The sequence below is a fragment of the Conger conger genome, chromosome 2 (genome assembly GCF_963514075.1).
Source record: "Conger conger chromosome 2, fConCon1.1, whole genome shotgun sequence".
In the NCBI taxonomy this organism is placed as follows: domain Eukaryota; kingdom Metazoa; phylum Chordata; class Actinopteri; order Anguilliformes; family Congridae; genus Conger; species Conger conger.
Genome location: NC_083761.1, coordinates 46,377,573 through 46,401,431, shown reverse-complemented (window position 1 = coordinate 46,401,431; position 23,859 = coordinate 46,377,573). Strand labels below are relative to the sequence as shown.

The 23,859-nt window shown below is 45.0% G+C and overlaps 1 protein-coding gene across 1 annotated transcript in view; it reads right to left on the bottom strand.

The window, feature by feature from the left end:
- Nucleotides 1–5,575: 5,575 nt before the first annotated feature.
- Nucleotides 5,576–23,859, bottom strand: part of LOC133122322 (rho-related GTP-binding protein RhoN-like) — a 34,386-nt gene continuing 16,102 nt past the window's right edge. Inside the window, exons 3-5 of the mRNA XM_061232252.1 lie at nt 19,816–19,925; nt 12,280–12,414; nt 5,576–6,722 (exon numbers count right to left, since the gene is read on the bottom strand). Of these exons, the coding sequence (XP_061088236.1) occupies nt 6,468–6,722; nt 12,280–12,414; nt 19,816–19,925 (500 nt within the window). The 3' untranslated portion in view covers nt 5,576–6,467. The remainder of the gene's footprint in view (nt 6,723–12,279; nt 12,415–19,815; nt 19,926–23,859) is intronic.

Below are 23,859 nucleotides of genomic sequence, written 5' to 3'. Positions count from 1 at the left end.
CCCTCAAATACCCTCAAGGTGGCCAGGGGGTTCGGCTCTTGTGGTCGAGAAGGTGAGACACAGTTGGATGTCAGGTGAGATAGGCATCAGTGGTGTGAGCTGAACGTATTGCAGAACATCCACACTGGTCTCACACTGGCCTCTCATATCGGGTGACAGGAATTTTACTGCATAGAGGCCAGTTGTTTTAGTGTTTCGAATCAGAACAAAATGAATTCAATTTTATTTTGTGTTGCAATGCAGTAACAATCCAGGTATTATATATTATGATAATATGAGAATATTTAAAATTGTGTGTTTTTGTCAGGCGTTATTTACACTGTTATTTTCTAGCCCTCATTGGGTCGGAGATGAACCGTGAGGGAGACGCAGAAGCCTGATAACTTAATTACTGTAATTACTGGGAACAACTGGAATAAGCAGGAGCAGCATAGACACCCTGTCAAATCCCAGCCACCACATTTAACTTGGTGAATTAAGTTCTCCTGGACTGAAAAGGCGCCCTGTTAAACCACAACCAGCACATTTCACCTGATGACTTTACTTCTCCTGGACTGAAAACCCCAACCAGCACATTTCACCTGATGACTTTACTTCTCCTGGACTGAAAAGAGACCCTGTTAAACCCTAACCACCGCATTTCTCCTGATGATTTTACTTCTCCTGGACTGAAAAGAGACCCTGTTAAACCCCAACCACCACATTTCACCTGGTGAATTAACTTCTCCTGGACCAAAAAGACACACTGTTAAACTTAAGCCACCACATTTAACTTGGTGAATTAATTTCTCCTGGACTGAAAAGGTTATACAACTGTTTGGAGACAAATGTGGTAGCAATTGTTGGCAGCCTTGCTTTGGAGGCTAGGATCAGTCCAAACCAGTTTAAGGTTCCCAGATCTGGTGTTGAAGAAGGTGTGGTGTTGAAGAATGCCTCCACATATTTTTGCATATCCATTTTAATCTAACCATACTTGGCCACATTAAAGCCTGTCTGTTCTTGAAAGGGAGCTGAGAAATGTGGAATTCCCACACGCATGACTAACACCAGAAGCTCCTGGCGTCATGCTGTTTTTCATTCAGCTGGCTTTCCTCACCAGGTGAACCTGGCATGTCCACGCGGAGTTGAGGTTAACCTTGGAACAGGAAGAGTCTCGACACAAATCAAACTTCGGCTTCCCGCAGCCGCTGTCACTGAGGATTTTCCATCCACACCGATGAACCTCGAAGGATTTATGCAGCAGAGTTTCAGTCGCGAAAAAAAACAGCTCACCCGCGTGTCGTGCCGCAAATTCCTTTCCTCGATGTGTCCAAATGTGTGGCCCTGTCTCCCGGGCGACAGCATTACGGAGTAAAAGATGAGTGTCGGGCGGCCCCTCTGTCCCGCCCGCGGAGAGCTCGGCGCCGCGTCTCAATCACGGAGGCCTTTTATCACCCCAATCCCGCTGGGAGTGTGCGCGTCACTCAAAGCGGTCCCCTATTCATCCTGCCACGCTGAACTGCTGGAGGAACACCTGCATGGGTAAATAAGGCCACGTCCCGTGCCGCTGCTGGAATACCGATGCGTCTGCCGCGTCTCGTGCGGATCCCTTAATTACCAGAGACGTTAAATGAAGCGGGGTCAATGTCTCCCGCTTTATGTTCCTCGTAGCCCGGATGACAATGGATGGCATTTGAAGAAAAGAATACAAATGTTGGGCTTGTCGCATCAACGCTTTAAATATGATGTATGGCGGGAGCTGGCAACCGAGGAAGCAGCTTAATCACCTCGTGCTTTTTATCCGGCTGTCCCTAAGCACACCTCCTTCCTTTGTTTGGGCAGGAGTGTGACATTATCGTGTTTCGAGAGTGAGAACGACGCGAGAGGATGATTGATGCTTGCTCTGCGGTATTCGTTAAAAAAAAGGTGGTATCGTGAGAAGGCGCAAAATCGAGATTGGTGCGTTTCAGTTCATGTGTATCCTGCACCGGGCAAAAAAATTAAGGTGGAAACGCAATTGCGAGGACATTGAAAGTGTGTGACAGAACATAACGCCATTGTCTTCTTGGTGCAGCCTGTAGCCTAGTGGCTAAGGTACATGGGATTGGATTGGAAGCTTGGTTGTACAAGCACCGGTATAGCCACGATAGAATCCACCACAGCTGTTGGGCCCTTGAGCAAGGCCCTTATCTCCACATTGCACCAAAGGGGATTGTCCCCTACTTAGTCTAATCAAGCCGCATCGGATTAAAGTGTCCATCAAATAACAAATCATTTATATTTATGACTCGTGGGTGTCTGGGCAGAAGGGCTCCCTGCAGTCCTTAGTCATCAGTAGCCTGACAAACATGACCTGTGGGTTTAATGAGACTGAAACATGCCAATGTCAAGGCCTCCACGTTAAGGAAACGGCTGCTTTCCCATAGCAGCCGAGAGCCAAGGCGGGACCTGCGCTGGGTTGACGTAAACAGCCAGATGCTGTTTTTCCTACACATTCTTGATTTCATTATCTTTCAAATGTCGGCCATTTGCTCTGGCATTTTCCAGTGAGCTCAGAAGCGTCTGGTGGAAACCTTAATTGAATTACCGCTCCCAGGAGCGTTGCGTGAATGCGTGCGGAGGGTACGTGCTGCACAGGTTGCGAGAACCTTTGCGTGGATGCGTGGTGCTCGTAAAGAGCGAGAGATCCGCTTGGTACGGATCCATCTTCCAGGGCCTCAGAGTTTTGCCGCACAAAGCTCTTCCAAAGCCGTGCAGCACAGTAATTTGAAGCATCTGTCCACCCATACAAGAGTTACAACATTATCCATCAGCTCCCCCGCTCTCTAGTTCAGCAGCATACAAATTAACTTTGCATAATTTGTTGTAGGTGAAGCAATGGTACTCATGTTCATTCAAAATTTCCCTTTGGCTGCTAGTCGTCTAACTATCACAGCTAATTGGAATGATGAGTTATCCCACTTGACCCATTCTGACATTACTGAGCCCTAGACTGTTCCATCTATATGTTATAAAACCGAGTAGCAAGCACAAGGCTTCATAGCAGAATGCAAAAAAAAAAAAGAGATTTAATTTCTTCTTGCTATGGTCCATTTCTCTCTCACAGTAAGAAAAATAGTGCTATCTCAGCTTGTTCACAGACACCAGAACATGAATTAGAATTGTGGCATATTCAATGTGTCCCACTTGCCTCTCAAGGATTATCTCACCTCTAGTGGATTTTTTTTTGTGATTCACAGTGAAGTTTGTTTGCGTGGCCATTGTGCCAGCGGGACATGTGCCTAATATTAAGACTACCCACAAAGCCAAGTGTCTGTATAGCATGCCCAGTGCGGTGCTGCCTGCCAGGTCTGCACGGCCCATGCTGTACTTACTGACAGAAGGGGGAAGCTACCTTAAACGTTATGTTGGCAGGAATGAGTTGGGCGTAAAGGCCGTAGGCGCTACTAGGCCTCGATAGCAGCCTGGGTTTGTGAGTGTTATGGGTGACAATGGTTTCATTTCATTACCTGATAGACAAGAGCGCTATGAGCTGCACGGTGGCTGAGACTGTATGTGGGGTGGAGGAGGTGTTGTACCAGTGATTGTTTGTCTAAATAGAGCTGTCAGTTTTTGGGATTAAGAGAGCATACCAGCATTCTGTTATTACAGTTTACAAAGAATGTTTACAAACTGCTGTCTTTCAAATTAAGGGCCTAACCTCCAGCAGGAACGTAGAGTTTAATTCAGTTTTAATATAATAGATATTATCATTCTGACAGTTTTTGACTTTCGCCAATATTAACATAGGTATGTGGCAGACAGAGGCATAGCCAGGCACGCCTTTATTTCGCAATTCTAGGCTAGTGACGGAGCAAAGGGAAAAACACTAATCCGACCGACTGAAATGAAAATAAAAACAGGGTTTTTCCGTTGACCCATCCGCACTGCCGGTTCGTCAGAAGCCTGAATCCGTACCCTCTGAGTCAACGGCTGGCCCACACGCACTCCCCTGCAGAGCGGGAGGTCACACCAGGTGGAGACCAGTCATTGGGCGGACCCCAGACTCCCTCTGCCAGGGCTCCTCCACCTGAGGCCAGGCTGGCAGGAGCCGGCTTCCACTGTTGTTTGAAGATCAATGTGTACCGGGTGCTGGCTTAAAGAGCTTAGCAGTTCAGGGCGACAGAGGGCCACTTTCAGCCCACACACTTCCCTTTCCCCTCTGGCTCCCCATTTCTAATCCTCTTACTGCTTCAACACCCGCAAGGAGCATCTGTCCCACCGCACGAGAGGAAACCTCCCTGCTCTGGCAGCGATGCGCAGTACTGTTCCCCTGTGTCTCCACCAGTCAGTCTCCAGAACTGTGCGATTCAGTGCCTGCGTGCCGTGCATTAGCATTGGGGTACAGTGTTATCCAGACCTGTGTATGTTTTTTATGCTATGGGTTAGCATTGGTTTGTGGTATTAGGCAGCCATTTTCTAATGCAATACGTTAGCATTGGTGCGTGGTGTTAGCTGGCCCCCTGTGTATGTTTGTTTATGCGATATGTGAGCATTGGTGTGTCCCTCTGTATGTTCTTATGCAATATGTTAGCATTGGTGTGTCCCTGTGTATGTTCTTATGCAATATGTTAGCATTGGTGTGTGGTACATTTGTTTATACAATACATTATTTTCGATGCGCAGTGCTAGCCGGCCTGTTGTGTATGAAATGCTAGCATTGGGTTGCAGTTTTAGCTGCCCTACTGTTGTACATTTTTTATGCAATATGTTAGTATTGGTATGTGGTGTTAGCCAGCCTGTTGTGTAGCAGCCATAACACAGAAGCACAGGGGAAAGAAGGCTTGTCTCAAGGCTAAAGCCAGTTTTGCACAAAGCCTTCTTCTTAAAACTGTGCTCAGTGGTGGTGATGCTGTGTAATGTCACTTCCTCACTCTTCAAACCTACCATAATGTAGCGTGTGGATGTGGAACCACCTGCAGTTGCACGGAGACTGGCTTGGAGATAGCGAGAGCTGATTTAAATATACTGTAAAAATCCTTACTTGGTTTGTGTGTATGTGAGAGAGAGAAAGAGAGAACGCTGTACGTACAAAGATAAATGGGTCAGGTGTGTGTCGAGTCAATTTTATTTGTATTGCGCTTTTTACAGAACACTGTTTGTGTGCGAGCACGTGCATGTGCGTTTTTCTGAGGAGGAAAGGCACAGGTCAAAGGAGCTGTCGCTCTCTAGCACTGAACCTGACAGTCCGCAGTCAGCGGCCTATCCGCTTTAAATGCTCCGGGTCACTAAGTCGCTGTGACTGACATATCTGCAGAAGCAATAGTAAACACGGCTGTGCTGAATTTACTCTGAAAGAGCATTCTTCTTATAGAGGAAAAATTCTGCTCTCACCTTGTCAACATACATCTAGTGTGTGAACCACAGGGGGCTGGGGCCCAGCAGGTATCTGTTGCCTCTTTGAAAAGGAGCAATGGCTCCATCACGGCTTTCGCCAGCTCAGTTATGTTAATTTGTCTCAATTACGCTGTTAACGGTGCAGATGGACAGAGCTTTAGCAGATGCTACATACTGACATCGGTAACTTCCTGAGAAATGAAACATTAACTTAAATGAGTCTCTTTTTCCCTGCAGCAGAGCAAGTTGTTTTATTTCAGCGTCACACAGATACAGTGAAAATACTGCAAAACAGCCCTATCGCTTGTCCTTAAAATGCTTGTCTCTAAGTAACGTCATCAAAAAACCAGAACAGCAATGACAGTTTTTTTAGCTCATCAAGTTTAACAAGAACATCCACTTGAAAAAAATAAAAATAAAAACGAAAAGGTGATAAATAATAAAAACAAATGGATATATATATGTCTATATGTATATATAAAGTGACTTCTTTTTGAAAGCACTTGTGGTTTAGAGAATTAGTGAGACGTCGACCAATAAAGTCATATCCTCCAAGGTCCAAAACTCGATAAACATTGTTTTATAAGTCTCTATCATTGTTTAAGACTATTTCAGACTTTCACAGTTTTGTCTCTCCGGTCAATTTATAAGCAGCCTCCTGTGCCTTCTCATATTTCCCATCTTTAAATGCGAGGAAAATGGCATCTTGGGTGACATGGTAGGCTTTACCTGCACACCTGTCCCACCATGAAAAAATGTCCTCTCTTCTTGAAATCCTCCGATAAAACCTTTTTCGTTTCTCCACAGAATTCCGCCTTCCTCATGACATCCTTCTCGCTTAAGATTTTAACCTGCTGTTCCCCGCAGACTACGCGCCTAGCGCCTCACGTTCACCTCTCACGTCTCCTCTGTCACGTGAGCTGCCCGTCACACCCCGCAAACCCCCATCCCGAAAAAAGTGGAAAAAACAACGGAAGAAGCTGCAAAATAAAATCTCCGAAGCATCTTATCTTATTCCTTATCCTTTCCCGGTTCTCCTCGACAGTGCAACACAAAAAGGAAAATGATTAAAACAATAAATAGAGTTAATTTGAGGGTGGGGGGGGGGCTCTCTACATGATCAAGCAGCTTTTGGCTCGGTCCTTCCTCATGGCGGGGGGGTTATCCAGTAGCTCAGTCCGGCCCGGTTGCTGGGAGACCCGCTTCAGTCCGCGACGGGAGTTGCTGCGCTTCAGTTGCGGCTTGTGTGCGCGGGTGACTGACGCCAGCGTGGTGACGTGGAAGACATCCCGCACGCTGTTCTCCGACACCTTGGAGGTGCACTCCGCATAGGCCACTGCGCCGATCTGTCGGGCTAGAGAAGATCCCTGAGAGAGAGAGGGAGGGAGAGAATTTGGAGTTAGTTCCAATTGGCGTGGGTGCATTACATTTAGATTATGTTGCATTTTAATTAGCACACGTTTTTATCCAAGGTGACATACAAAAAAGTGCATATGAAGGTCATTAGAACAAACTACAGAATAGGGTGGATAAGCTACAATTCACTAATAATCAGTTGTACAGCCATGAACATTACTTCCAATACACAGGGCAAACAGGCCAAGTCAGTAAGGGACATAGTACCCGAACACAGACACTAACTTTGGCTCAATTCATGAAACGCATTGTTCAATGATTGTTGACAAGTAACACTTTCTATTGTTTACATCAAAAAAAGATAATCATCAGGTGCCAAATTGTTTTTGTTATGTGGCCACTGGCCACCACAAAACAGTCGGTGTTGTGTCTGCTAGCCAGCTAGTGTTACCTGCCTGTAAGCCATGCAGGCAACTCATATACACTCAGTAAGCACTTTATTAGGTATTTATTAGACTTTTTTTTTCTTCTGCTGCTGTAGCCTATCCACTTAGAGGTTTGATATGTTGTGTGTTCAGAGATGCTCTTCTGCATACCGCTGTTGTAATGTGTGGTTACTGTCACCTTCCTGTCAGCTTTGCCCAGTCTGGCCCTTCTGACCTCTCTTATTAACAACAAGTTTTTGCCTGCAGAAATGCTGCTCACTGGAGACTGTTGTGCATAAAAATCCCAGAAGATCAGCAGTTTCTGAGATACTGAAACCACCCTGTCTGGCACCAACAATCATTCCACGGTCAAAGATCGTATTTCTTCCCCATTCTGACATTTGGTCTGAAAAACCACTGAACCTCTTGACCACATCTGTATTCACATGATTGGCAGATTAAATATTTGCATTAACAAGCTGGTGTACAGGTCTACCTAATAAAGTGGTCGCTGAGTGTACATCTGGTGCAAAATATGAAGAGAAAATGAAGAGTAATTCCACGAATTACATGATTGCTTCTTGAATTTTTGACCGGCTGAGGTTATTTACCAAAAATATATACATACATTCCAGGGCATACACTGAAATTCAGTTCAAATTTGGCTTCTGAGCAACAATCCAGAGCAGCCTCATTCCAGCCTAAAAGGACTACCGATGGTGCAAATGTTCAAATGTCATTTTCCACAATATGGAAACTTTAATATTATATTCACAAATGAGGCAATATCCTTGTCATCTTACACCAACTAAAAATATTCCATGTTCAATGTTTATACTAATGCTACATACAGATAGGACAAAGAATAACTTTCATTGATGAAGTAGGCATGACAAATAAGTCCTCAATATTTTTATCTTTTAGCCTTACAATTTAGCAATTATATTGAGAGCAGAGCTTTTGTGAATCTAGCCTCTGATACTCTTTTGATCTGCCCACCTGTTTTCAACTGCTCTGCTTTATAAAGCCAGCAGTTAATTTCTATTGAAAAGGCTTCTCCAGTGCAATTCAGAAGCCTATTTCCTGAGGCTCAAGGAATCTAACCTGCAACTGCCCCTCACAAAACGGCGGTACTGCCATTTTAACGCAACTATTTCTCCAATAATCATCATCATGAAAACACACTGTCACCATGTTATTACCGGTAATAAAGCTATCAACATCCCTATTATGGCTAAGCTATGAAACCCAGAGTGCCTGAGACCTTTATAAATGGAATAGAAAATGAAGTGGAAAGAGTATGTGCCTCTTATGTGGAGAGAGACAATGGCTCTCTCACTCTCTTGCTCTCTCTCTCTCTCTCTCTCTCTCTCTCTCTCATACACACACACACACACACACACTGATATGAAATATTCAAACTGATGTGTTGCTATAAAAGTTGAGGAGAGGGCAGGGGCTCACTGGGTCACTCTCCTCATCTGTATGACTTCTTGGCCATTTTATATTTGTGAGGACCTCTGCCTTGTGACTCAGGCAAGGAACCGACTTGTACTCGTCACAGTGTCAAGGAGAGAAATGTGTGTCTTTGCAGTGGATGGCAGACCCCAGCTCTGCAATGTGAATTTGCAAAGTGTTGAGTCGCTTATCAACCTAACGGCAATAATAATTACTCGCACATGAATAATGCATGAATACATAAAAATGAAAACATGAAATGGTTGGACTGCTCTCCTGTTTTCATGCTCATATAGATGTGAACCAGAATAGAGAATCAGAGGTAAAATAAAGTGAGGTCAGCAGGAGGAATAAGCACCCGGCATATGAATTGTGTGCCTCTGTAAGATTTCCTGAAGTGTCTTTGCATAAAATAGATAAACGAGTGAACTGCTTTCCTCTGGCAGGGCTGACTATCAGAAAATGACTATATGTGCTTTCCAATACAAAGTCATAGTGACTCATAGTGAGAAGATGTTATTCTGAATATTCTCTGTCATCAGACAATAATTTGATTGGGAAATCCACTTGCACACTTTTTCCACTTTGTTTAAAACATTTGAGTGTAAGGATTTTAAAACGTCCTGTTTAAAATCTAAAAAGAACACAACAGCGCCTCCTCTGGTCAGTCTGGTGTTTGCAGTCGGCCTGCGCTAGCTGAGTATTTGGTTTAGTCCTCTGATGGGATGACCCACAGCTCAGCTACTTGGAATGCAGGGTGAAAAGAAGTGGCGGCTAAAACCGCTTCAGAGGAGAGATCTGTCCTGAATGGCCAGTCACCAGGATTTATGCAGGAATTAGACGGGCCTGCGAGTTCACCTGCATTCAAAATTGAGAGAAAAAGGGTTCAAATGAAAGATAGGGATAAATAGGGATAGACATGGTTAAGCGAGTTTAAAAAGAAGTTGTGGGACTGGATGGCTCATTTGGTGGTTTATGAGTTAGTCCCATGGTCTTAGATTGAATTCGGACCATGCCAGTGCATACTGTGGCCGGTAGCTCCATAAAACAATGCGCCATTGGCGCAGTCGGTCAGGGGTCTGTTTTTCATCGTTATGTAGCGACCACACTGGCCAATTGGGCACCCATTCATTACATGTTAAAGCCACATAAGAAAGGTCTTCCTCTGACTCCACTCTGTGCAAGCTTAGCTCTAGTGTGTGGTGTGAAAAGAAGCAGCTGGCGACACCACGTGTTTCGGAGGAGAACTACAGTTGTAAACAGCTGCAGTTGCAGACAGTTGACCGTACCCAAATTAATATACAATTTATATTAAAAAAATATGATGTAAAAAAAAAAAAAAAACTTTGTGTAAAAATAACCTGACACAATGCTGTGTTGCAGAGAACACTAGTGTTGTGATCTGTGCAGAGAATGTAGGTATTTCACAAGGGAAAAGAATAATGCTTTACTGTCATTTCAGAAAGAATTTCAGAAGCTGATGACAGTAATTCATCTCTAGTTTATCATGGGTTCATCCTTGTGACTTCTGAATTCCACAGAAATTTCATTTGACATCAGTTGGAAGTAATGAATTGCTTAAATTAGATGTACCTATGATTGCCAGCGCTTGCAGGACTTCATTGAAAGCATCATGGTTTCCTTAGCAAGTGTTTAATGCAGAGGAATCTTTTTTTTTTTTTTAATGAATGGTTTTATGGATTTGGTTGCTAAGATGTTCCGCCCTTTTACAAAAGCTTTTCTTGTTTCAGAGTCTGACTCCTATTCTAGTATCTAGTATTGCTTCATGTTCTCAGCTAACATTTCCCCATATACCCCAGCCTGCTGAGTGGCAAGCAGAAGTCTCTTTGTTCTCCAAGCTTTAACAAGGGAAAAAAAGATAATTGACTTTGTGTTTCAATCAGTGTCAAAGCAGGACACAGAATTACCATGAGATCAGGTCATTAAAATTCACAGATTTAAAGAACGGTAGCTCCTGCTGTTGGGGGGGGGGGGCATTGAAATAAATAATTAAAAAGTACATCTGTGCATTGCTGTCCTTATTTTTTCTCTTTGTTCTCCTGTTCAAACCTCCAAAATTCTTTGATATTGAAAAAAGCTCAGTTAGGGCTGGTGCTGTCAATGCAAAAATGTTAATGTGCCAACCTAAGGTAGGGGAGTACCGTGAATATGGACAATGGTCAGTCTGAACCTTCATACAACACTGCTGTGATATCGTGTAGTAACATTTCTCTTCACATATTATTGGAACATTCTGAGTATGCGATATGTTAGCTGGTGCCGAGGTGGAGGGATCACTATGGTTTGACTGTGACATCTGTCGAGAAGCAAAATAATGAATGAGTGCAACACGTCCAGCAAGGTCCTTTACCCCCAGAAATGATTATGTGGAGAAACTGCACTGTAATGTAATTACAGTTTAACTACAGTAGGGTGGTGATGAAACCTGAAGATATAAACTGGTTTATTGGCCTTGGCTTTTGCTCTGGCTTGTGCAGTGGAAACTGCAATGTGCTGGCACAGTGCGTGTACAAAGCTGCAGTGTTTTGTCTGGGAGTTTGCTCACTGAAAACAAGCTTTCCAGCCTTCTGTGTCACCTGGCTTTGAATCAGCCTGTGAACCAACCTGTCTGCCTTATCCCCAGGCGTTCCTCAGGTATAGAACTCTCTGATACCTGCAAAATGGAGTTACCTGCAAACATGCCTAATTGGGGGATGAAGGTTTCACCCACCCCAAAACCTGCCCCTGGCCCTCCCTATTTCGCCTACAGTCCTCTCTCCCCAGCGGGGGAAAAACAAGTCAATAACAGAAAAGACTAAAACTGCAGCATGTTATAAACAAGGTTCATAATTCCTATACTGAGCTAAACTGTTTTGGGTGTCAACAAACACTTAAGAATAAACCGCAGTGAAACATTATACATAAATGTATTCACACAGCACAAACCACTTTATTTTGATACTAACTCAATAACTTTAAGCTTGTATGTGTGGATCTAAATAACCAATGGCATTTCTATTTGTGTGATCAATATTAGAATCCAAAAGAAACTCAGATGTTACTGCTGTGGAATAAATTTGCTTCCTAACCGACCGGGGACAAATACATAATTGTTTCGGATGCTTAATTGATCTTTCCTGGTGCAATTGAGCCAACCACAAGGTCTAGAAGTCGGTGTTTGCCCTTTTTGAGATACTTCATAGGTTTCAATTCACCAGACATGCTCAGTAAAGCGTAGAAAAGTATTTTACCCAGGTCTGCTTCCTACCGTACATACAACTGGTGAAGAAACTCCATTTGGGGCCATTCGTTTAAATCTCTTACAATGAGTGATTTAACCCATTACAGACTAACGCACCCTATAGAAAACCCATAGAAAGGCCTAGGATTCTCAATGCATTTCAACGGTCATGTGTCTTGAAAAACGGTCATGACCAAATACAACGCTAGCGTCACATCCGTCTGTTAATGGAGATGTAATGCGCAGGTCGCATCCGCCCATAAGGGCTTAAGAACTTGGCACATTCAGAAATATTTTCTTATTTCTTAGATAGGAACAACAATTTATGAGTGGTCCTGACCTGCCTTCTGAGTCACATGAACAAGAGCTTTGCAGTGCATGTTAGCACAGCTCGCCTTTCAAACTTTTGAACTTGAACTGAAAAGCTGAGGGGAAGGGTCTCACCTGCTCGTGAGTGACGGGGATGAGCCTCTGCTTTGAGAGCTCCCTCAGCGTGTTCATGTCCGTTCGCATGTCCAGTTTGCAGCCCACCAGGACCACCTTGGCGTTGGGGCAGAATTCCTGGGTCTCGCCCTGCCACTGCGGGAACAGAGGCCCAAAGGGACAGACAGACAAACAGACAGACAGACAGATGAACAGAACAGGGAAAACGGTGAGCATTCCGCTGCAGTGACCTCATCTGAAGAAAGGCCATACAGTGAAAGGGACTTCTGGAATAAGACAGCGCTGACCAGAACACAAAGATGGTACAGTAGCTTGAGTTGATCAACACTTATGACTGTACAATGCTGCATTATCATTTTTACACTAGGGACAGTCTAGCTACAGTGCATGTCTGTCTAACATACACACAAAGAGGCACTTTATTACCAAAAGAAACACTTGCCTTCATTGTATTGTCATTGTATGGACTAGGCCTTCCTGGATAATGATGACTATTGAATAAATAATTAATACTGAGACCGGTCATGCGCAGTGACAAAAGCTACAGTAGAAGAAATATATGAATGTGAACTGGTATCACTATTGAACAAGCAGACAAATAAATCCTTCTTTTGCCTCTGTATGGTTGCAAAAATGTGTTCAAATTGTTCCTTGGTTCAGTCACAAATATTTATGTGATTCGTCATTTAGAATACAACATTCTAAAGTTTAGTCATACTGAATGACAATGCTATAACAAAGCTCACTTGATTGACCACATACACTGGCAACTATTTGCATTTTGACCTTCAGGCTAAGGGCCAACTCAACACTGAGTTTCACAAGTGTCAAGATTCCACAGAACACAAATAAGTGCTGCACACACTGTCTTAGAATAACCTTCTCTTGACCGTTCTTTCTTCTCCTGTTGACCATAAATCTGACCCATAGCCACAGTGAAGGCCATACTAAATCCAGTTTCGTCTTTTCCTTTTTTGTCCAGACTTTTCACAGTTATATACCTTCCATGTCATTGACTGTTGTGATAGAATTTTGGCTTTTCCTATTATTTGTAGACGGCTGTTTATTTATTTTTGGATATGTTTGTACATTACTTGGCTCAGGTTGTAGTTTCCACCCCTGGACAATGTTCACATTATAAAGGATAACCGCTTGACAATAACAACAATTCTTGAAGCCTGGAATAAAGTTTCCTGCTACATTCAGTTCAAGTTTCTCTTTGGTTGTGGGTTTGCGGGAATCGCATTCGGTCGCGGTGAATCAAATGAAACGTCAGACACGGAATGGAGCCTTCCCCTGTTTCCTTCTCTGACAGGTCCCGGTAACGCACATCTCCTGCACTTAAATAACAAACACACCGAAACCATCCTCTATCATAGAGTGATGTGTGTCAGTCAAGTATGTGACAGGCAGGCAGAGGGATCACCTGTTGGCGCCTCAGGGTCGCACATTCTGATGCGCCGTCTTAAACATTCGCACGGCAGGTGTGTCATTCTTCAGGAAGTGCTATAACGAGCCTCGGGAGATCGGCGCAAAAATCCCTTTGGGTCAGACGTGAGCCGCCAGTCATTCCACCACCTCCGATTAGGTAATTGGTTATGCAACAACCCTACCGCTCCCAGGACCACCAATGAGCTTCTCCCATGTTCCAGACTCTCATTACATCAGACGAGGCAAACTGACACTTGCCTTCGCCTTTCCCCCCCCCCCCCGTTTGCAAGGATAACAAAGCTTAGACAAAGGGACAGGATGAAGCTTTGCACAGCCTCTGGTTAAGCGAGTGATTGCGCTTTCTGCTCCGACCCGAGAGCAGGGAGTCCCCGCTTTGTTTGGCCAAAGTCTCGGCTTCCTCCAGCGGTAACCCAACACCACGGGCGGACTCCACCACCAGGCCAGAGAGAGAGAGAGGGTGAGGGTGTGGGGCTGGTGGAGGGGCATCCAAAACACGGAGAAAAGAAGCAGTGCAGTTCGCTCACACTTCCAAGTTATTTTACTTGCTAAAACGGTCTTGTCATAGTGTAGCTGGAAGCACTTATGTAAATTGATCTGGATATGAGCCTCTGCGAAATGATGTAAATTTAAATGTTATGTAATTGCCTATGCTTGTCTGTCTCGTCATAAATCTGTCTATGGATTTATTTCAAGGCCCGTTGGACATGAGAGTCATTGGAAACCTGTGATACTAAAACGATTTTCATCTAATTGACATAGCACGTTTAGATTCAAATACACTTGCGTTTTAGTCTACGCCACGCCATTCCCGAAAAACAAAACATTAAAATTCCAACAAAAGTATTCATGCCCCCACAAAGCTTCAATGTGCAGTCGCTCATTGTGTGTCCAACAATGGTCTTTGGGTCCTACTGATCCCACAACTGAAACCCCCCAATCTCAGTGTGGGGAGCCCCGCCTCCATATCAGCTGATGACCCGTGTGACAGGGGAGCCCATAGGGGTCAAGAGCCTAATTTGGAGGGCCAATTGTGAAATGGAAGATTTCCATGCCCGGAGCTGTTGATGGGAGATTAGTGGAGCAACAGTCGGGGGTCAAAGTTCACGGGACCCCTCTGCTGGCCACAATGCGGAGCGGGGCACTCCCTGCCGAGGAGTTCAAGCAGCCTGCGGCTATTTCGGGGAACAAAAAAAGTCTGGCATGTTGAAGTGAGCGCTGTGAGAAGACTGGCATGAGGAGGAGTCACTGGGGTTAGATCTACAAAGCTCGCGGAGAGCATAAAAACAGCCCCGTAGCCCGCTTAACACGTCACCAGTATCACGGTGGGAATTTATTTAACACTTCAAAGTGGGGCCTCCACAAAGGAGAGGGGCACATGGCTTCAAGATGTGAGCCGCCCATGAGAGTGAGAGGCACGCTGGACCTGTTCGCCGCACACGCGGGGAGGGAGGGGGACCATCCTGAGCCAACACGCTAGAAACTTCCAAAACCCGATTTTAATGAACTGGGACCCACAAGCACTTGGAGACACAGACTTCACACCCCTAAACCAACAGCAGTTTTCCGAGCAATGCATTTCAGTGCCTCTGGTGTTCAATTGCTTTTGTCAATACACAAGATACCACAGCTGTAAGTAGGTTGGTAGTTACGCTATTTTTTTTTCTCTTTTGCTTTCCCATATGCAACATTTAAACCCAACAGCCCGGGGAAAATGGTGGAATTTGTTGTTCTGACGAGGGCTCTGCTGATATAAGGTTGATTTCGGCGCCGCGTGTTAGCTTAGCGCGAGATTAGCCGGAGCGCTCTCCAGCGCATTGCTGTCGGGTACATGGTTCCTACAGGAGGCTGGTGAGACGTGAGAGAGAGAGGGAGGCAGAGAAAGAGAGGGAGAGGGAGAGAGAGAGGCAGAGAAAGAGAGATAGAGAGAGGTGGAGAGAGAGCGGGAGGGAGAGAAAGAGAGCTAGAGAGGGGGAGAGAGATATGGAGAGAGAGTGGGAGGGAGAGATAGAAAGAGAGAGAGAGAGCAGGAGGGAGAGATAGAGAGAGAGAAAGAAAAAGAGTGAGAGAGCAAGAATGCAACCTGATGAGGGTGAGTGCAGCAGAGCGGGTGGGGGGGGGGGCATGGCTGCAGGCCTGATTCTCCTCAGCCTCCTCCCCCTGTTCTTCGGTTTGTAAAGCAGGATCAACAGCTCTCCTTTAACCAAGCCAGTGTGCTTAATTTGCCATCACTAATGCTGCCCCTCCCCTCCGACACCCCTGATTCCTCAGTACTGCCCCATTCCATAAGAGTTCAGAGGTCAAATGTCCCAAAAGCGAACCAGGCATCCAAGAAGCTATTGTAAAACCAGAGGGGCTCCGCTACATACACATAAAATGTTCTGAGGAGTCGATCCAGTTAAAATCCATGAAAGCTTGAGTATTTTACTCCTCGATTACATGCATGTTTCCTTGCTTGAAGATGAGTCGTTACACTCAGCTTCCACTGAAAAGAGAACGGCAAAACAGCCCATTCAAGTTCAGAAGGGAGGATCATTTCAGCGTTCGAGTGTGATTATACAATTCTTAAAAGCCCAAGGGAGCACTTAACAAACCCCTGATGAAACTGAATAGTTCTGTGGACAGAAAAATGTTATATTCTGAGATGCAAGTACTCTGAAGCTAAAAAGCGCATTGATTCTTTTAACCACCTGAATTCATCCAGTTCCTTCATCAGTCTCAGTAGGGATCTGGGCCCCAAACATATTGTGTGGTATTGATCCCCTTACATAACATGGTTGTTAATGCACTCAGTCGGCACTTTATTAGGTATTTATTAGACTTATTTTTTAGACTTATTAAGTCGTCTGCTGCTGTAGCCTATCCATTTAGAGGTTTGATGCATTGTGTGTTCAGAGATGCTCTTCTGTATACCACAGTTGTAATGCATGGTTACTTGCGTTACTGTCACCTTCCTGTCAGCTTTGACCAGTCTGGCCATTCTCTTCTGACCTCTCTCATTAACAAGGCATTTTAGCCCACAGCAACAATCATTCCACGGTCAAAGTGACTTAGATCACATTTCTTCCCCATTCTGATGGTTGATGTGAACATTAAATGAAGCTCATGCATATTGTATGCATTGTATGCGTATCTGCATGATTGTATGCATTGCACTGTTGCCACTCAATTGGCTGATTAGATAATCACATGAATAAGTAGGTGTACAGGTGTTCCAAATAAAGTGCTCAGTGAGTTTATCTACACTGAAATATGCTGGCAAACCTCCTGAAGCTGGTCTCACATGAATAAGATCGCACAGCATCGGGATACACCTTAAAACAGCTGGGGTCTAACCCAGCGGTTACAAAACCGTGTCGCCTGATTTGAGGACTACTACATGCTGAACATGCAATGACTGAACTATAAGGAAGTTTAATGCATGAGATATACACTCACCGAGCACTTTATTAGGAACATTTTTACTTTATCACACCTACTTATTCATGCGATTATCTAATCATCCAATTGTGTGGCAGCAGTTAAATGCATACAATCCTGCAGATACGGGTCAGGACAGGAGCTTCAGTTAATGTTCACATCAACCATCAGAATGTGGAAAAATGTGATCAAAGTGACTTTGACTGTGGAATGATTGTTGATGGCAGACAGGGTTGTCTCTCAGAATCTGGGATTTTCACACACACTAGTCCCAAGAGTTTGCAAAGAATGGTGCAAAAAACAAAAATAAATCCAGTGTGCAGCAGTTCTGCAGACAGAAATGCCTTGTTAATGAGATGTCAGAGGAGAATAGCTGGACTGGTCAAAGCTGACAGGAAGGTGACAGTAACGCAAATATCCACACATAACAGTGGTATACAGAAGAGCATCACTCAACACGCGTTATGTGTTGAGTGATGCTCTTCTGTATACCCCTCTTATGTGTGGATATTTGCGTTACTAACTCTATCATAACTCTAAGTGGATAGGCTACAGCAGTAGAAGTCTAAAAAATAAGTGTAATAATTACCTAATAAAGTGCTCGGTGAGTGTATATTCACAGCCAATACAGTCACGGGTAAAGGGTGTTGTGTGGGTGGGATGGTGGGGTCACGTAAATTTGTGGACCTTAATTTGGAGTCGCATCAGAAAAAAGTTTGAGAACCGTTTAAATCATTATCACCTAATTAGCACAGAAGTATTTATAAATGGACTAAATGGAGATCGACATAGTGGAACCAATGCTGAGCCCAGGAATCTTTCCACTGAATTGAACCTAATGTAGAAGACACTAGTTAACGATTCTCTCAGCTAATGCAGCCAAAGAATACCAGGCTCTGCAATGTCAGCAGCCCCATCCTTACATTCTAAGTGCCAGAGCTGAACTGCTTTTTACCATTTACATTAACGTACAGAGAATGGACAAATTTCGTAAAAGCGTAGGCCTAATTCCAGTCCTAAATAACACCTCAAATGGGCCTGCTCATTAATTTTAACATTAATGCTGTGGTGTTTTAACAATATTTGCACAGCAATATCCTTTTATGTCAGGCCTTACACTATACTTGACGATTTCACCTGGGTTACCGTTTACTGCATACGCTTTTATGTACGGCTTTTACACGCGTCTGGATTTCTGTCAATTTATGCGGTGCAATAACATTTTACGCGTACATCCCTCTGAGTCTGCCAGCAACAGCTAACGTATGCCGGTATAATACAGCACGTCCGCACAATGCTGACTGACGCCTTCAAATGATTGTAATCAAACTGGGCAGTGGGCTCATGTCGGTAATCACTGACAATCACTGCCTTGTACAATTACCCCGGGCGTGCCAGTACACTGATTGGCCATAAGACGCACTTCAGGTCCGTCGAGGGAGGGTGACCAGTTGTGACACAATGGCTTTTGTGTAAATGCAGATGGAGAATTTTTTCTGAGTGTTTGAAAATGTCATCAACCCTTTGAAGATGAGGGGGTTTTTTAAAAATGTTTTTTCACAATCCTAAGTCTCTGGTGAGAACTATTGTTTTCAATGACCAATAGTGATTACGCAGCATGTAGCCTAGTGACTCAAGCACATGACTAGGAACCTAAGGTTAATGGTGCAAGCCCTGGGGTAGCCACAACAAGTTCAGAGCAGCTGTTGGACCTTTGAGCAAAGCCCTTAACCCCACATTGCTCCAGGGGGGATTGGATGAAAGTGTCAGCTAAATAAGTGTATTAATTTATTTGGGGTTGTTCCATCAGCATTACAATGCCCAGAAGAACATTCTAATCAAATATTTGTGATCTTACTCCTTAAAGGAGTACAGTTTCATACTGGTGAGTACCATGCCTAAATAACAGTAATAAAATGTACACTCAGTGAACACTTTATTAGGTATTTATTAAACTTATTTTTTAGACTTATTGGTCTTCTGCTGCTGTAGCCTATCCACTTAAGAGGTTTTCTCACGTTGTGTGTTCAGAGATGCTCTTCTGCATACCACTGTTGTAACGCTTTACTGTCACCTTTGTGTCAGCTTGGACTAGTCTGGCCCTTCCCCTCTGAACACTCTCATTAACAATGCATTTTTGCCAGCAGAACTGCCACCCACTGGATTTTTTTTGCATTATTCTCTGCAAAATCTGCTTGCGTGTGAAAAAAACTGTTGTGTGTGAAAATCCCAGGAGATCAACAGTTTCTGAGATACTCAAACCACCCTGTCTGGCACCAACAATCATTCCACAGTCAAAGTCACTTCGCTCACATCTCTTCCCCATTCTGACATTTGGTCTCAACAACAGCTAAACCTCTTGACCACATCTGCATGCTTTTATGAATTTAGTTTCTGCCACATGATTGGCTGATTAAATATTTGCATTAACAAGCTGGTGTACACTGAGTGAATACATTGGTGAAAAGGGGAGAATGAATACAGCAATAAAACAGTAGTAAGAGCCATAATGGATGGCTGAATGGTGAGAATAGGTATTAGCGGTATGTAATAAAGGAATGTGATGTTGGCATAGTTTTAGAGCCAATAGTCACAATAAGTGAATACAGCAGAGAGGAGAGTTTGAGAGTAGAAGGAAGTGGACTGTGTGTCCTGTTGAAAGCTGACCTTCTTCAGCACGCTGTCCAGTGTCTCGGGCCGGCTGATGTCGAAGCAGATGAGCACGGCGTCAGAGTCAGGGTAGGCCAGCGGCCGCACGTTGTCATAGTACGAGGAACCTGGGAACACGCACACACAGAAAACAGACCGTCAGGCATCAGCCTATAGGTTGCCATTATCCTAGTGGCTAAGTTGCTTGGTTGGGACCCAGAAGGTAGGTGGTTCAAATGCCAGTGTAGCCAAGATCCACGCAGCTGTGGGCCCTTGAGTAAGGCCCTTAACCCCACATTGCTCCAGGGGGGATCGGCCCCTGCTTAGTCAAATAAACCGTGAATTGCTTCAGATGAAAGCGTCAGCTAAATAACTGTACTGTAATGTAATGTAATCAGTCTTCCTCTGTTACTGTCACACTGCGTGTATTATTTATATCACTTCATCACAGAGCGTGTTTGTCTTTGACACTGCAGAGCCTCTGCATGCACAAGCCCGCATTGTCCTGCCTCTGTCGGTGCCTGCTGCTGTCGTATAAACCGGGGCGCTGGGAACGCATTCCTGGCCGGGTCTGAATGCGCGCTGACGGTACCCCTCCCCAGCCTTCCCGGTCACATGACCCCGCGCCCCCTTTGTCACAGCAGCGGGGGTTCGCGGGCGGTAAAAGGCGAGCTGGGAAGGACCGCGGTGTCAGGCGCGTGTCGAAGTCGACCCACGCGAGCGCTTGTGCTTTTAGTGGTAGCCTGTCTGCGCCCCGCGGGACCGTCGCCGCGCACGGTCACCGAGCAGCGAGGGCGGGGAGCGGGGGCTGGAGGTCGCCTGCCCTTCCGCCGTCCAGATGCGCTGGCTCCACGCCCGGCTGAGCACCCGCGCGCCGGCCCGAGCGCAGGGCCAAAACAACGGCTGGGATAAAGGTCAGGGGAAAAGGCCACAGCCTTTCCCTTTCTCTCTCACGCTCTCTCTCTATCCATCTTTCTTTCTCTCTCTCTCACTCTCTCACTCACTCTCTCTCTCTCTCTCTCACCCCTGCTGAACAAAACACCTCAAGCTAGGTTTTGAAACAGCTGGTTGACCGGGTCAGACCAGCTCCATACTCAAGATGGTTTGACCAGCTGAAGCTATATTTTGAAACAGCTAGTAGTTGGTAATTTCAAGCTGGTCATGACTGACTGACTGACCCATTGACTCACTCTCGCACTCTCGCACTCTCGCACTCTCGCACTCTCGCACTCTCGCACTCTCGCACTCAGTCATGTCACTAACTCAGTCACTCACTCACTCAGTCACTAACTCAGTCACTTCCCGTGTGAAAAGGCGTATGTGGTCGGGGGGCCCAGCTGCCAGCCGTGGTGGTAACTCGGCGGCGGAACGTTCCAGTGTTTTCCAGCCCAAACTGGCTTTAAAGGGCGGGAGACGGCGTGTGGCGCGACAGGCTCGTTTCCGTCAGGGGTTCTGGTAATGCCTCCATTAAACGGCTCGTAAAAGAGGCCTGCCCCCTAATGGCTCCAGCCTCATCTGGGTGCCACTCTCGCCAGCTGCGCCCACACTTTCCCCTGCCGCCCTCCGCTCGGCGGGCACCGACCGCTCCGGTTTAAAAGCTTTCCTCCTGCGCCTGCGGTTTATGAAAGGAAACTTCTTCCTTCTTCAGAGAGAAAGAGGCGACGAAGAGGAGCGCTCGGAGTATGGTAAACCGAGACAATGAGACGAGCCTGGCGCTCTCGGAGTCAACATGAGAGTGGTCCGATTTGCACGGCCATTTTGTTTTACTTCGTTTGAGGAGGGGGGAGGGGCGGGCATGCATTCTGGTAAAAGGCACTCTGAAGTCTTCCCTACTCAAAACAAGTACAGAAATCAAGCTATTAAAACTTCAATGAAAACATGGGGGAAAGCCAACCACAGTTGGAGGCAAGCAGCAGTCTGAGGTAACTTGGGTCTGATCTTTTTTTGTGATCAACTGTTTTTATACAGAATATCCCTCACTTTATTTTTCTCTTTCCCCCTATAAACCCCCCTATGAAGTATCCCATGGAATTTCATCATTACTAGTCGATAGATCTTAATCGAAATTGATTGGATTGTAAGGGGTTCGTAAGAGCTCTAAATGTGTAAAGAGCAGAGTTTAAACCCCTTGTTCCCCTGTAAACCCTGTAAGTTTTCATTGCCAGACGCAAACATAGGTAAAAGTAAAATGATTTCCTGCGTAGGCTGCGATTCAGTGCTGTATGAGACGGCATGGATGGGGCCTGGGGACTTTCCATTATGTGCTGCTACGAGAACAGCGGAATGGCGGCAGGCCAATCGGTAATTTCGGCTGCAGACAGGCTAGCCAATAGGAGAACAATGCTGTGGACACTCTACCAACTGCATCGGTTTCTATGCGCAATACCACACTTTTCATCACACTCCTGTAGGACTAGGGCTTGTATACCCAATATTGCATCTGTGCAAGAGCGTGTGTTTATGTATTCGCTAAGTACTTATGTAGCTACTTGCGTGTTTACATATTCTAATGGGCTTTGACCTACAAATAACGTACGAAGGGTGAAATACAAGTTAGTATTATTTCGTTACAGCCATAGCATTGATGGGAAACTCCACAAACTTCCTGACACCTGGTTAAAAGTGTGAGACAGATTTATACTCAGCTAAAGGCTCCAGCCCGGTCTCCAATCAAAAGGTTAAAGAAGCTGACGTGGAGTGAAATATCCGATGCAGACCCTATGCAGTGATATAAAATGCCTCCCCCGTGTCCTGACCGCAAAGAAACCGGCAGCTGCCAGGAAGCCAGACCCTCGTGTGGAGCATTAGTTCAGTCACAAGTTCACAGCTGGGCCTCACGGCCCTCCTAACGACCGCTTTCCCCGTTAAAGGCGACGCCTTGCCGCTCGGATACCCCCCCCCCCAACCCCCTCTTTACAGGAATGTTTCTAATTGGTCACACATGATGGCGGTGGATGCCAATGCCAGTCTTTAATATGTATCACACAGCAGCAGCCTGCAGGAGGAGGAGAGAGGCAAATTCACGGGCTAATGTGGATGGGGGGGGGGGGGGGTCTGGCAAAGAGGGAGACCCCACAAAGAGAAAGGGGGGAAGCAGCAGACCAAACACTGACGAGAGAGGAGGTGAGGGTTGGGATGAACATAGACAGTATAAACGGGTTAAAAGACATGAGTATGGGAAGAGGAAAACAGAAAGACACGGAAAGGCTTTGTAAAACGGACTCAAGTGTCTCATTCGGGCGATAACCTCAAACGACAAACATTCAGTTTGAAAGAGAACAAGAATTTGTTACAACCTAAGGTGGACTGAAGGGTCCCTCATGTAAGAGAGAAAATAATAGAGAAAATCAGGAAAGGGGCACATACTTTTTCACAGCACTGTATATTGCAGTCTCTTATCATTAGCTCTGTTCAAACAAAGGTCAGTTGAATTCTAGAAGGAAACTGGGAGAGATAATGTAGCTCTGTCCTACAACAGTTTTGTAGGACTACCATTGGGTGTCTAAGTTGAGCAGACCAGTCAGGACAGGATCCCACCTAAACAGAGACAAATCGCTGTATTCAAAGGGTATGGCCCCAATGTGAGAAGGGTGAAAAAACTTACTGAAAGAAATAGATGACTTGATAGAGTGAGAAAATCACTGAATCATAAATCACTGAAAATCATAAAGAAAAAAATCACAAATATAACAATTCAAAAGTGAATACAAGTGTATTTAAAATATGGTTACATTGGGAATATTTTCAAACTAGATAATATTAAAATCATCAAAAGGTGCCGGCCTTGTGCAATCTTTGGACCATGAGCAATGCAGGGAGTTTTCTGAAGTGGTGTTTATGCCTTGTGTTTTATTAGTCTTCATAGATCCAAGGCTAGAAAACTCATTCCCAAGGGCTTCAATTATCCTTAAGATTTTATGGACATGTGTCAATTAAATTCTGAGGGAAACCTTGAATTTTGTGAGTGACACCAATTATGTAATCAGAACGTATAAAATATTTATACCACAAGCTACTTTCTGCCCTAAAGTATTTCAGCTTCCTTAATCGGCCCTCGAACAG